At 42.2% G+C, this 14,621-nt stretch overlaps 1 protein-coding gene across 12 annotated transcripts in view; it reads left to right on the top strand.

Moving 5' to 3' along the window:
• Positions 1-14,621, top strand: part of LOC112451609 (tensin-1) — a 170,737-nt gene that overhangs the window by 137,712 nt on the left and 18,404 nt on the right. For all 12 annotated transcript variants that reach the window (XM_025011326.1, XM_025011337.1, XM_025011331.1 and 9 more), the window contains 2 exons: positions 92-389; positions 1,296-1,533. In XM_025011326.1, the coding sequence (XP_024867094.1) occupies positions 92-389; positions 1,296-1,533 (536 nt within the window). The remainder of the gene's footprint in view (positions 1-91; positions 390-1,295; positions 1,534-14,621) is intronic.

The following is a 14,621-nucleotide window of genomic DNA, read 5'->3' as shown; positions in this document are numbered from 1 at the left end:
TGAAGATCGGGAATTGGATTTGAGATTGAAAATGTAATGGCACACTTACTTTTAGATGTTAAATATAATAATGATCTCCTGGATTTTCCAGGTACATCGAGTACTTCAGCGGACTGCTGTCAGGCTCTCTGAGGATCAGCCAGTCGCCATTGTACCTGACCCACCTGACAGTCCTCGGAGTGCCGCTCTTCGAGCCGACGGGCTGTCGAGCCTTTCTTAAAGTATACGAAGGACTTACACCGGTTTACACTTCGGATCTATATTCGGTGACGAATGCACGCGAATTTACAGTTAATCTCGGCGGACTACGACTGAGGGGTGACATATTGGTCAAGTGCTATCATAGGGTATACTCGAAGCAGACGAGAGAAGTTATGTTTTCCCTCCAGGTAAGAAAGCAGTGTACACAATAGATCTATATTTCAAACATATAATAATATATTTTTGTTATATATTTATATTTATGTTGAAAATTAACATTACAAAATTTTCATTATTTATTGTTAGTTTTATTACAATGTAATTTCGTAATGTTTGATTTCGCATATTTTTATAAAATTATACAACATTGTAATGTAAATCGAGTAATGTCGATCTAACTATATCCGTCATGCATGATGTATTTATGAATGTGTTATAGCATGCAAGTGACACGACGTAAAATCAGAGGCATAAATGATAGTTTATGCAAAGCTAATCGTCAATAGTTACAAGGACAGCGAAGTAGATCTACGTGTGTTCGTGAAAAAAGACAATCAACATTTGCGCGTTAGTTTTATGCCTGTTAGGCAAATAACATCCTTTGAAAACGATTAACGTTAATAACTAGATACGCTTTTTCCTGAATATGGAAAAAAACAATATATATGAGAACTCTGGGTGAAAATACATCGATCTCGATATGTTACATAAAGTTTTATTTTGTTAGCGTGACGAGACTTGTGCAGAAAAATATCGCACTTGTTTAAATTGATTGATGTTATAATGTACATGTTACGCAAACCGAGAGTAGCGTTGGGATTTGCATACTTGATGCAATCTCTTATAATTGATCTCTCTATTTTACATCAGTAATTTATATATATATCTACATATCAGAAATCACGCTTTTTGAAAAATTTTGTTCTTAAAGTTCAAATCTTCAGCAAGAATAAATCAATTGCAAAATCGTAGGAAGACTACAAACACGAGAATACTTAGTAGTAGCATACTGCATGACTTTAAGCAAGATTAATCGTCTCTGCCAATCAGTGATTACGTCGCGCATATTCTCACATCGACCATTGTTCTCTCAGTTCCACACGTGCGTAATTACGGAGAACGTCGTCTCCTTCCCGCGATCGGAACTCGACGTCGCCTGCGATGATCCTCGATGCCCGCCCGACAGCGTGGTGACACTCTATTTCGCCACCGACGCGAAACGTCAGGACGGCCCAGTCCCAGCGCCGACACCCGCCGTGCCGCATGCATCGGCGCATCACGATCCCATCCTGCATTGGGATAGCTACACGAATCTCGAGATCAGCGACGATGGTGAGTGTGAATTTCTTCATATTCTTGACGTGGTTATTCGAAGGTGACAGTGACATGGAAAAGTTATGACTCATTTTAGAACACATACAATATAATTTATCAAAAAATTTTTTTTAAGATTTGTTATAGTTAAGTATTAATTAACTTGTCTTGATTATTGGTATTTGAACAACTGTCATACAAGCTAGTTAAAGTAAATTATATTATAACGAACTATTATTTAATTTTCACGTCTCAAAATTGAACGTGGATTGGATGAGATATAGAATTTTTATAATAGAGATATAAAGTCTGAATTCTACTATTGTGCTAATAAAATTTGCTAATATTTGGCAATAGACGATACAATATGATAAACGAGACACGTAAATGTATAATAACATCGTTAACGTTTCTAAATCGCTCACATAAAATACATAACGCGACGGATATTCAAATGTACAACACGACGTTGCAATAGGAACAAATTCTTATTAAATATTTCTTGTTCACAATATGATTCTTGAAAGTGGAAACGCTAGAGTCGGTTTCTCGCGTCGTAAATTTGACGGTACGAGCTTGCCGATTAATTTATCGATATCGTGAAAGCCGCGACCCGCGGTCCACATCAGGGGAACTCATCGTTGTTGAGTAGTACCCACTAATTTTCGTCGTAATGGCACCCAATTAACCTCGATCTGACAGCGAGAGCTAGTCAGAAATATAACTTGGCTAGTGTTCACCGCGCGGAAGGGAGGGAGCCTAGCGTGCTAGACGAAAGAGCAGCAGTCAGTATAGTGCATTTAGAACGGCTGACTAACACCGCCGGAAATATGTTCTGCCAAGTGGAAGGAAAATGGCGGTTTATCGCGACGGGGGCGATTTCCACGGCTGGAAATAGATCAAAGGTCGACCCGATGGATGGGCAAGGTTCATCGTGTTAGCTGCTTCCGAGTATAGCGTTTCTACCCCGTCGCTGCCTATTTACATCTTCACTTTTCTCCGGTGTTCCAGTCTGACTTTTTGATGAGATAAATAAAGTGGCTGTCATGATAAATACCCGTGATATAAAATGTATTTTCTAAATTCAATTGAGAATATCATGGAAAAGCATACGTGACAATTTAAAAAAATTATATGAAGATTAAAAATAATCGTTAAAACCTTACGTTGAAAAATGGAAAACTTTTTAAATTAATTTTCTAAATTTAATTAAGATCGCAAGAGAATTGTAACAATATTTTTTTCAATTTCTTTTTAAATCCTTTTATTTAATTTTAATAATTAAATTAATAACGCAACCACTGAATGCAATATTCAAATTAATGAAATCTCCTTACAAAAAAAAAAGATTCGCATTCGTTACACGACTTTATCCATGCTTAGCAGGGAGTAATAGGATCTAATATAGCGATTTGTTCTGCTCGGTATACTGCTTTAATCGAGACGATTGCGTCATCGCCATGATTCCTCCAAAAGCACGCGCCGGCAACACGGGACGACCAATGCTCCCGGAGTCAATTCGTTTCGTTAGCGATCGGCCGGTGGGTTCCAATAAAGCTGTGACCCAAATTGCGCGCAATGCTAAATCGGCGCCGTTTGTTGGCGGGACGAGGAGTGACGGTGGACGAGACCGGAAAGAAAAATGGAGGGTGCCCGCGTGAGCGCGGCGTCACCCTGCGGCCGAAGGGATCGAGACGAATAGATCAATGGATAGGTCGAGCCGATTGAATGCCGGTAGTTTAACCGCAATACCGTCGGCGACCCATCTGCCGGATACCCACCCCCTCCCTCTTCCACCTATTTGCCGACTGAAGGGTGTGACCAAACTGGAATCAATTCCACCTCTCGCTAGCCAGGCGTTTCCGCGAGCGAAAGAGATCCGTGTATCCTGTCGTTGTCAGAAGCGATCGATTATTGAGATCCTTCCACATAATTCGGCGCCTGGATTACTCTACTCGGCGCACTTAATTTCTCCCCGTTCCGATTGTTCGTGGATTGACGATATATATTTGGATATTTATAATTAAAAATTAAGATTGCTTTAACTATAGCTAGCCACATTTATTTTCGAGTCCTTAATTCACCACTCCAGTTCGTGAGACCACTCGACTTTGTCGCATTGTCATTTTCATTCTAAATTAATATTTTTAACCTTGTAACGCTGGAAATACAGAGTCTGAATAAGATGTTTATGATAATATCAGGTCGAGAAAATTGATTTCTCGATGATTTGAGTTTAAACTGAACTTATTATAAGGATATTAGAAAATTATGTTATTATGTGAAAACTGGAAAACCGAAAAACGTTTGGTTGGACTGGTATGTGGCGAGCTAGGATTAAATACGAGTATACAGCAAAATGTACATACAAATTATGCCATAAAACTTTTTAACTGAAAATTTTATTTCTGCGTCGATAAACAATCATACAAGCTGTAAAGAAAGCACGATTGTACTCGTGACTTCTGAACTATCTCGACAGGCAACACACGCGATTTCCCAAGCCGTTCCCCTTAATTGTCCCCGTATTGAGAGTTCAGACGTTCTAAATCACACTTAAATCGTTCCAGTCCCACTCGTGGCCGTCAAGTATCGAAGCGATTTGTCGCCGGCGGGCGCGCCCGCGCCCGCATCAATTGGCATTCGAGCCTTCGATTTGCGCCGCTACTTTTGTCTAATGATTTAATGCGCGAGTCCGCGCGATTGCGATTTTCCTCGCTGCCGGGTGAAAGCAAAGAGTTAAGAGGCGACGTATTTTCACGTCGCGAGACAAACATTTACTGGCACGAAGAGAGTCTCTTCCCGTTCGGCGAATCGACGAGTGTAACGAACTCTGATCGAGACGAGAAGTTCGTACGGGCTTCCGCCTGACGGAAGCGTCGCGATGCCCACACGTTGCACCCACGCGACTAGAGTATAAGTTTCCTACGGCGCTATCCTCGCATGAACGATCTGCTTTAACGACCCGCTGAGTTATATGAATCAGCGCGAAAAAAGTTTTTCAACTCTTTTGATCGAGTGACGCGCGAAGCGAGGCGGAAATGTAATGAATCTTCCATGTTTTCGGGCGAATTGCGTGCGAATCTAGTCTGTATGTTCGATCCCTTGAGTTGACCTGTTTAAGAAACTGTGAAGTATAGGGGAAAAAATAAAATTAAAGACGAGCCTATTTAAATTGAAAAAATAATCGATACATTCGAGAAAAGGTTTATATTCATGCTGAAAACGGAAAACAATTTTCTAATTTAAAAAATGGATATTTGATATAAATATTTATATAATACATAAATATTGATACGGGATAAATATATAAATATAGATACAAAAAGAATAATCGAAAAATAAACGGAGAGGATGACAATAAATTGAATAAATGTATTTTATTAGGGTCGGTCCGATTGCATCAAATTCATCGCGTTAGACCAGGATGTAACAAAAGTCGTGGAAGCGCTGCATCGCGTGGAAAGGGATGGAAAGCGGAACGATATAGGAGATTTTCATGGTGGTGGGGAGTCCGCGCGGGTTTATTCTTGGCGTCGAGACGCCATGGATGGGGATAGAGCTTAACAGTTTTCGCGCGCTTCTATACGTAACCGTGCCAGAGAGTCTCAGTTCGATTCTTGTTTCACCCGTGATCGATAGTGTACACTCTACCTGCACAATTTGGTATTCCTATCATTTACATCGATAAACACGAGATTTTATTGGTGATTATACGCATAATTATGCTATTGCGACAACGGCTGCAGAATCGTGAGCAGACTGGCGAAAGTGGCGAGCGTTTCGAGTAAGCTAATTTTGTTTTCTTTCTATTAACATGGTGATTTAAATGATTAAACCTAAATTTATTTACTGCAACGTTGAAGCAAACTGAAAAGCGCGCAAATTTGAGTATTTTTATATTTCAAATAGCACTTTCTTAATCTGTTATTATATGATTTAGAATTTTAAGTTAAATTATATATATTTAATGTCGTAATCGTGTAATTTGCCGCATGATACATCTCTCGAGATATTTCTTCTGGCTGTTTTCTATTGCGATTTTGTAACGTTTTTATAACGATTTCGTAACAAGTATTCGTTCAACGTTTCGTGATACTCGCGACTGGAGATTGACCTTAATTTTACGGTCTACCGTTAAGGCGACACTTCACGCAGGATAGAGTCTTTTGATCCAAAATTGGCGAACCGGCTTGACCGGGCTACTCTCGCTCCGAGAATCGCCTTCGGACCCGTGCTACGAGAAAGTTGGTTCTTGGAAAGTGTAGATTGAGCTTGATCTGAGAAAACACCCCATAGTTGGCAGCCGCCGTAGATATACGTGTGATTTCCGTTCATGCAAAATATAATTTCTCTGTAAACAAAAAAGAGAAACATTAATATCAATATCCCATTACTTCTTTCTTTACTTTCCTCTCAACGTAACTCTTCTGTCCAGTTATTGAATATTCATTGATATGGAGACTCTTATTGTATAAAAATTACTTTTATTTTATATTATATTATTTTTTATATTATTATGCGGAAAAACTTGTGAAAAAAATACTGAAGTAACAAAAATATTTATGGCAAAATTTAAAAAATAAAAATTTACCGCAGAAATGAGGTAATGAAGTATGAGAGAAATGTTAAGTAGTAACGGACACTAGCAAATAGACGTCTGGTTTTCGCACGCGCGAACCACTTGACACGCGACGAGCTTTTAGCGCCTGATAGCCGTATTAGATTGTAACTTTTATATCTCTCAAGGAAGTAAAACTAGCGTTTTGTCGATCCTCCAAAATCCCGTTCGTGGCCGTCAACCTCCGATCTTTTGTTTGGCCGCTGTCGAAGAAATTGTGCGGTAAAACAAGAAGAGAAAATCGCCGCTTAATAGGAACAGGAGAAAGAGATAGAGGTGGAGCAGTGAGGACAGAAAACAGAGACAAGAGCCCATTGTCTTGTCGTTCGGTCGTACGTCTTCCCGCTGTTACGTCACCATTGTTTACTCCAATCCCTGTGCAGCTTCCTCCGCGCAGGGCCGCCTCCAGCAATTTTATTTTACCACTTCGATGTCCATTGTAGGAAGAGAAATCGTTTTTTGCCTCGGCTAAATGTCAATACCAAAATGTCCGGTATTGCTTGTGCTGCATTGCTGCATTGAAACAGTCATCTATCTGAACAACCGTTATTTCCAAATTTAAAGTGCCTACGTCATGCTCTTCGGAGAAAAGGGTTAACATTTTTACGATCTTAAAATCTGATTCTTATACTTTTACAAAATGTATATATTGTATATAATAAAATGATTTGAAATAATTAAATTGTTGACGGGAAGGTAGTGATTGATATGTCACGAGAAGATTAATATCACAGAATGATGTAAATTGAGTATAACGTTACACGTTCAAGAACCACGTGCTTTAAATTTATACGACTTTCCTGGCTGGCAGCGCTGCACTATCGATTTAATTGATCATTCCTGGCATCTTTTGATCGTTGATAAAGAGATACCCGAGTAAATGGCGTCGTTTCATATTCGCGTGATGTTACCGAGACGGACGCATAATGCGTCATGTCGTCTTACGCACAAATCGTGCGCGCGTCCTTGTCCCAGATTGGCTGCCTAGGAATACATCGTCGTTTGCCGACGGTGGCCGACCAACTTTTCGCTCTATCTTCGTTACTCGACAGTAGAAATAGCCGCGTTACGCTCGGACGAGCGCGAGGCAGTAAATCGGTGGTTGCGATCCGCTAGTGGTTCACCCGCCGTATATCCGGATCTTTTACAGATACCTAATCGTAAATTACTTGCCTGAGAATAAGTAAATAAGAGCTAACGTAATACAGAGTATCCCAGACTTGCCAATCTTAAAGGTACTTTTTTCTTCTGAAAATTACGAAGTAAATTATGGAGTAATTTACGAAAGTATCAATATCATTTCAGACGCTTAGAATATCGAGCGTCAATATGGGAGGTGAAATGTCAACAAGTTTCGATTAATTCGACCTTCTATGGCTGTCTCGCAATCTTCGTATCAATCTCAATATCTCGCATACCACTTTCAAAATCAATAAATTTCTTGTTATTAATGCAAACGCTGACACGCCGATGATTTTAGAAAACAAACACGGTTTTACACATATATATCAAGCGATCTAAACGATCGCGGTTATAATTACCGGTTGTCGAAGCTTCGCGTATCGCAGGTGACGCCGCGCGATAACATAACAGTGTCCATATACGGTAACTCTGTAACGGCTAAATAAGCAAGTGACGCGTAATAATGGTGCAGCGCAGGTGAGCCAATTATTCCTAAACGCATCCCACGCGCGTTTATGCGCGGATCGCGGGCGATTGCGTGCCACGTTACGCGTTATGATCCCGGCGCCTAATATTATTAGGCTACCGGGTAGCGAGGCCAGCCTATTCTTGTTTAACGCGGCATATCCGCGCGCGATGCAAATGTGCCTGCGCGTGCTCCCGTTCATCGTGATGGGCAATCAGCAGCAGAATCACGTATCACGCGCCCCGAGATGCGCGCTTCATATGCCAACCTGAAACGTACATGCGTGTGCGATTGGGAACTCATGCCACGCGAATCTTACGTGATGAATACGCTTCCGCGTCCGATATGAATCTCTTATAAGCTGACGTATTCTGTGGCGCTTAAGATGTTGTAAATACTCCTATTAATTGTGAGTAGCTCTTCCATCTAAACTTCCTGGTGGTTTGGTATCCTCCCAATTTAGTGACGGATGAAGCGTTTTGCTAGTGCCATAAATATGGAATTTTCTAAGAATAAAGCTAATCGAATATCTCGATGAATTTAATTATTAAAAATATTTTAGTATAGGAGTATTATAATGACCTAAATTTCTTGATAGTTTTGTGTCTCTTAATTTAGTAACGGATGAAACGTTTTGCTAGTATTACAAATATGGAGTTTCCTAGAAATAAGGCTAATCAGATATCTCGATGAATTTAATTATTAAAAATATTTGACGGGTATTATAACGATCTAAACTTCCTGATATAGTTAAAGTGTCTCCCAATTTAGTGACGGATGAGTTTCCTGGGAATAAAACTAATCGAATAATCTCGATGAATTTAATTATTAAAAATATTTGAGAGAAATTTAAACTCATAATATTTCTTGCAAAAGTCTCGTATAATCAAGCTCTATTATTTTATCAACGATAACGGATTATAAGCGAAATGTAAGTTCATGCTTGGCAAATTCTGGCGCGAATACCTGGGGACTACGTGCGGTGATCATAATATATAAGCGATCAATCTTTTCGATTTAACGCGCAATCGTCGCGCGATCACAATTACCCCTATAACGATAATTGCACCCTTCGTCATAATTTTGCCTCATTGTCGGCGCGCGTCGCGTCGTTGTCCCGCGCTAAGCGTTAGTGCATTAGCATTCGTCACGAGCACCTGGTACACATGCGACGATCGTGAATGTGCGACATCGCGGTACGTGCGTCCTTTTGAAAGAAGAAACGCATTACACGACTCGCGTGCCGCGCGCGCGGTAGCAAAGGGGTGGTAGTACTTGCGACTCGTTCTTACTTACGTACGCGTGCGTATACGTTTCGGCGCGCAACGCCGGACGATGAATTATTAATTACCGGCTATTCATTCGCGACTACCTACGGCATCGTAACATAACGGCGAGGCGCCCAAATGAAAGCCGTGAGAAAGAACCATGCGAAGAGGGAAGTAAGAAAAAGGCCGAGAAAAAACGCTCTCGACTGTTTCAGCCAATATAGGTGTATTATCATACTAATGTGAAATGTGCTGGAAGATAGGGATTTAGGCTAATCGAGGAACGTGTTCTGGAAACTCGTCGAAACGGACGGATTCACCAAACACACCTGACGTACGTACGTCTTAATGATCTTCCGAGCGAGCCATTTGAGCGGCCACGGTTCGCATCGCGGCCCGCCTTTCCCGAGCCGCGGCCTTTAATTTCGGTATCGTAGCGGCACGGTACGAATCATCGCAGACGCTCGTCAATTTGGTCTCGATCCGAGTGCGGGAACCGTTTTCTCGTGCGCGCCAAATAACGGCGGTGTGCGTGCGCGTATGCGCGCGCGGGATCGACGTGTGCGATCACAGCCGCGCTGAGAAAGACGACGACGACGAAGACGACGTAGCCGGTCGGCTTGCGCGGTGGGCCGAGAGTTGCCGTAGAAGGATCGGCGACTGGAGGCCGCGTTCGAATGAGTAGAGGGGTCTCCGCGAGAAACACGACGATACTCTCATACCATGGAACGAGACGCGCACACGTGCACACGTGCAATCTCCACGTAATACGAGGAAACACGTGCACCATAGTACGTTACCGATGGGTAACGGAGCGGCGGAGTATATGCATATGAGTGGAAATGCATGAATCAAACGAGCCTCACGTTCTTGTCGATTGTTTTCCGTCCGAGTAGGTATAAGTATATGCGTGCAAAATGAAAGCCATCAATGAGACCGCGTCGTTTGATACAGCCACGCGTTCATTATATTTATACGCGCGCAACAATCCGATTCCATATTCAGCGATCTTATGATTTATTATTATTAATTATAAAATATGACGTTCTTAAAGAGCCGTCATTCGAACAAGTATACGAGAAAGTACTTGTGGCCCACTTACACAAAGGTGCTTCAGAAAGTACGTTACTCAAATCGAACGTACGATCTTATACGTCAGCATACGTCCTGAATACACACGCGCCTCTCGTACCTGAATTTCAAAGGAACAGAGTTCGTGTGTGCATCACGAAGGAAAACGAAGCTGCGTGATTCGCGGTCTGCATATCTGCACGCACGTGATCGCCGTGCGTGCATGCGTTTATATGGAGCTGCAAGTGCTGCGACGAGGAGAGGCAACTCCCCGAAACTCCATATCGCCAACTTCTTGCGTAGGATGCAGGCTTGGCCGCCGATGATGATGACGAGGACAGTGGTGCTGGTGGTGGTGGTTAACGCGAATGACGGTGGTGGTGGTCGTGATCGCTATCGTATGGCATTTGCAACGCACAGTGCCGTTTCTGTGCTCCCGGTGAACGGAACACGCGTTGTTTTCTCGTTAGCCGTTGAGTCTCTCTTTCAAATAAGTCGTTGAAGAAGTATCGATAGCTTCACCGAAGGACTAGTTGGTGCGTGTCCTCATTAGGAATCGTTTCGTGTTTAGTGCAACTTGGATTCTATGGCTGACATTATTGCAGTTTGATACACAAGAAAGTTTTTGGTACGATAATAAGAGAAACCTAATCGCAACGAGTGAATTAATAATTAAAATTAAGCTGTAAAACTAAACGAGCAAAAAAAAATGAGATACGACAAACGGAAAATAGTTGTTTGGCTCTATTTAAAAAAATTATTATTATAAAGATCATTAATTATTTTACTGTATGAATTAGATGTATAATTAAAATTGCTTTTGATCGATTTTTATGTTTATAGATTAATTTTGTGTGAGTAAAACGTATTACTAATCAAAAGTCCTAATCATAGTTAATAGAAATTCGCGCGAGTCTTCCCTTTGTGGGATTCCCTACGGCTACCACGCCTCCGTCTCTCGCATTTTTGTCATCGGTCACGGAACGTGTACCCCTGACCGGATCTCAGAGTGCCCACTTCCCATCGGCTCACGCATCTCTATAAGGCTGTCAAACGAGTAATTCATCCCTATGTCTTTTTCTTTCTCTCCAATCTCTCCCTCTCTCTCCCTTTTTCTTTCGCATCCAGTACTACTTGCTCACCTTCTCCCCCCTTCTCGCCCTTCGTCGTCCATCTGAAGATAATGACGGCCTACTATGCCAATGAATAGCATCCAGAGGAAGGATGCTAAATTTTAGTACCTTGTACATGAGCGACCTGTCCTTCGTCAAGATGGAGGACTAGCGAAGAACGGGAAAGAGTGAAATGGTTATGCGATGCGAAATGAAAAGGTTTTTTTTTATATACGAATACACAGTGCTATTGTATGCATTGAAAGATCCACGTGGGCGGCTGCTTTGTTATGCAGATCAGTCGCTCGGTTAATTATGATAGTCGTTTCGTTCGCTACGAAGTTGCAATTTAGAGATTCGAAACGTTTGAACGAGTATATTAATGCATTTTTAAGAAATTACTTATCTGCAAATATTTTTAAAGAGAGAATTTCTGTTTATTTTTATGTAAATGGTAACGTAACTTTGATTCAATGACTGCATTATTAGAACCGCTGTCGATCTACCACTACTAAAACTCCGCATCGCGCTAATAGCATCGTGTTCCACTTCCTCTTAGAATCTCTCCCATTTTCATTACAAGCCCAAGGGCGTAAGTCGCCAAGAAAGTTTCAATTTACATCCGCACTTGAATATGCAGAAGGAAACCCACCGGGCGTCGTAAACCTGTCAAGCACGCGGGATCGCATCCTTAAATTTCCCGTACTCGCTACTACCATATGCGCACTCGCGCGTGTCGCGCTTGTCCCACCCCTGAATTCCGCGGTTAAATCATGGCTTGTAAAATAAGTTAACAGCCGCGATTAACTATAAATTCGCGCTCTCGGAACAGCAGGGAAAGAGGGAGAAAGCGAGCGTGCGAGCCGGCTAAAGCGATGACGTTCTCGCGCGAGAATCTAATTACCATATCCAGCCTCTGGTATCGGTACGCGAATGCGCTCCGTGCTCGCACGTGCGCGATTCGTTCGCGCGGCGTTGCAGTGAGAAATTGAAATAGTTGGCGGTTGCCATCGTCTCGTCGAGTTGTCCTGACGACTACCGATGGTCACGCGAACCACGTGTCATCGCGTTCCACTCCGCCAGAATGCATCAACTAAATAAACAGCGTGTATAAACGTCACCGCGGAGTATCTTTTTCAATAATCTAGCTGGACAATAATAATGAAGGAAACAAATTTTATATAGAAATGTATTGTGCAGAACAGTTTACTTTTTCTAACAGTACTATAATTGTATTAAATATCTGAGCTTGCACTGATGGAGTACCATAAAAAGCATAAAGCATAGAAAATAAATTTATTAAATTGATTAAATAAAATTAATTGTTGAAACAAATTTTGTATAAAAATATAACAGTTTATACTTTTTCTATCATTACTATAATTGTATTAAATATTTGAGCTGGCACTGATGAAGTGACATCATTAGAGTATGGCTCACCGATTTGCCAAAGATAATCGATATTGTTTCCGCGAAGATGGTCTTTTGTAGAGATAAGGTTTATAAGTTTGTACACTCGGACGATTTTACGACGCGCACTGCGACGTCGATATCGCGTCGATATCGTCTCTAGATAGATCTATACAATCGCGAGACTATTATAGTATTAATTAATTGGTATCGCGTCCCACGCTTCGCGTTTGCGCAGCTCGTAATCGGTCGCTTTGACGTTTATATTACTACACCGGGAAATTTATGTCGCGCTCTTGCGGAAGATTGTTTGTTCCAGGCAAAACTCGTTAAACTTGTAAATCGGGGCAACGTTAAACGACGACGATATTTTATGTTGCTTTGAATAAACGCTATCGGGTTCGATTTAAATTTCCTTTCTATACTACTTCCCCACAAACTTCCTTCAAAAATGCAAAATATTCTAAACTATCTTTCTGTTGGCTATGCCTGGATATTTGCATCTGAAAGGATATATTATTAAAAACTGTATTATTCAATTTGTTATAAATGTAGATTGTTACGTCTCTATCTGTCCATTTTACCACTTCCATCATTGTGCATGTGAAATGCATGAGAATTTTTACATGCTAATATTCAACATGCTTTCCTATCAGTGATGGAATTTAAATTTACATATTACAGATGCATTTTCCGCGTATATCGGAGACAGTGCTCCGAGACACCTCGATTATCCATCGCTCGCGGATGATGAATGACTGCGATAAATCGCGCGCGAGCCGATTTCGTCCTTGATGCGGCGCGGCACGGCGCGGCCGCTCGCGAAGCGCAAAAAGCACGACGCATGTCGAAGAAATTGCAATAAGGGTCGGACGGAGAGCTGCTCGACGGTATCATTTGGCGCGATAAATCCGCCGACCGATTCGCGTTGGAGCGTGCGGCCGACGGCGACGCCGCTATCCGCCGCCGTGATCAGCGGCCGCGGCGCGGCGCGAGCGCGGCGTGCAGTTGCAGCTTGCAGCTGCGGCCCAAGTGCGCGCGTTAAGCACGCTTTCTGGATCGCGCTCGCAAATTTATATCCGCATCGCTCTCGGATGTGTGTGATAAACGAGAAAATCGCTCGCATTTTTGAGATACGCCGCGCCGCTTGCGGTTTCGAGCATAAACTCGTCTCTCCGCGAGAGCAGGAAGCCCTAGGGTTAATTAATATATCTTTAAAGGATAGTTAATCGTTCTCTTTGCGTTACGGTATGCGTAATTGCACCGTTACGGTTGTCTCGCACTTTATGCGGACAGAATATAGCGCTATATTAGCATTCCCGTCGTGTCGCTATTTTTAGTACGCTCGCGCGCGTCGCTTCAGCGGCAATTTAATCATACTTATGTAGACCATTGCATGTCTGGATTATGAGATACCGTCGATAATTTAATAGAATCGACCCGTTAATGGCTACCCATCACTTTTATCCAAACGATGCGTCAATCTCGAAAACCCGCGGACGAGCTTGTCCCGGGTAAATGCTCCGGAGCACGCAATTCGGCGACGCAACGTCGCGCCTTTCCCTCGGACCATTACTTTCACGTGGCGCGTCGATGAGAACTTGCTTCATTAAATCAGCCAAAAATCATCGGCCGCGCCTTCCGGCCGAATTTCCGTTCCTCGAACAAGTCTCGAGGTGGTCTCGAAGTAGGTGGTATTACGGCGCGTCGACGTATAATGCGATCTCGAATTTAAGACCATTTAAGAAAAATTACGGCCGTCGTTTGCGAGCACCGCGAGACTTTTTATTCGCAATAATTGCAAAACATCACGAATCCCTTTGGCGTTATTAACGTAAAAACCACAACAAGGTTATCGATTGTATGCCGGTACATTTCACGCTTTCATCGCGTCTTCATCAGCACCATTAAATCCTCGTATACAACATCGCCGACGGTCGTGTATACCCCGTATTCGAAGTTTCATCATCGTGCTT

The sequence above is a fragment of the Temnothorax curvispinosus genome, unplaced genomic scaffold (assembly GCF_003070985.1).
Source record: "Temnothorax curvispinosus isolate PA1 unplaced genomic scaffold, ASM307098v1 QBEX01002414.1, whole genome shotgun sequence".
Classification (NCBI taxonomy): Eukaryota; Metazoa; Arthropoda; class Insecta; order Hymenoptera; family Formicidae; genus Temnothorax; species Temnothorax curvispinosus.
Note: the sequence above shows the minus strand (reverse complement) of the source record. Positions and strands in the feature narration are given on the sequence as shown.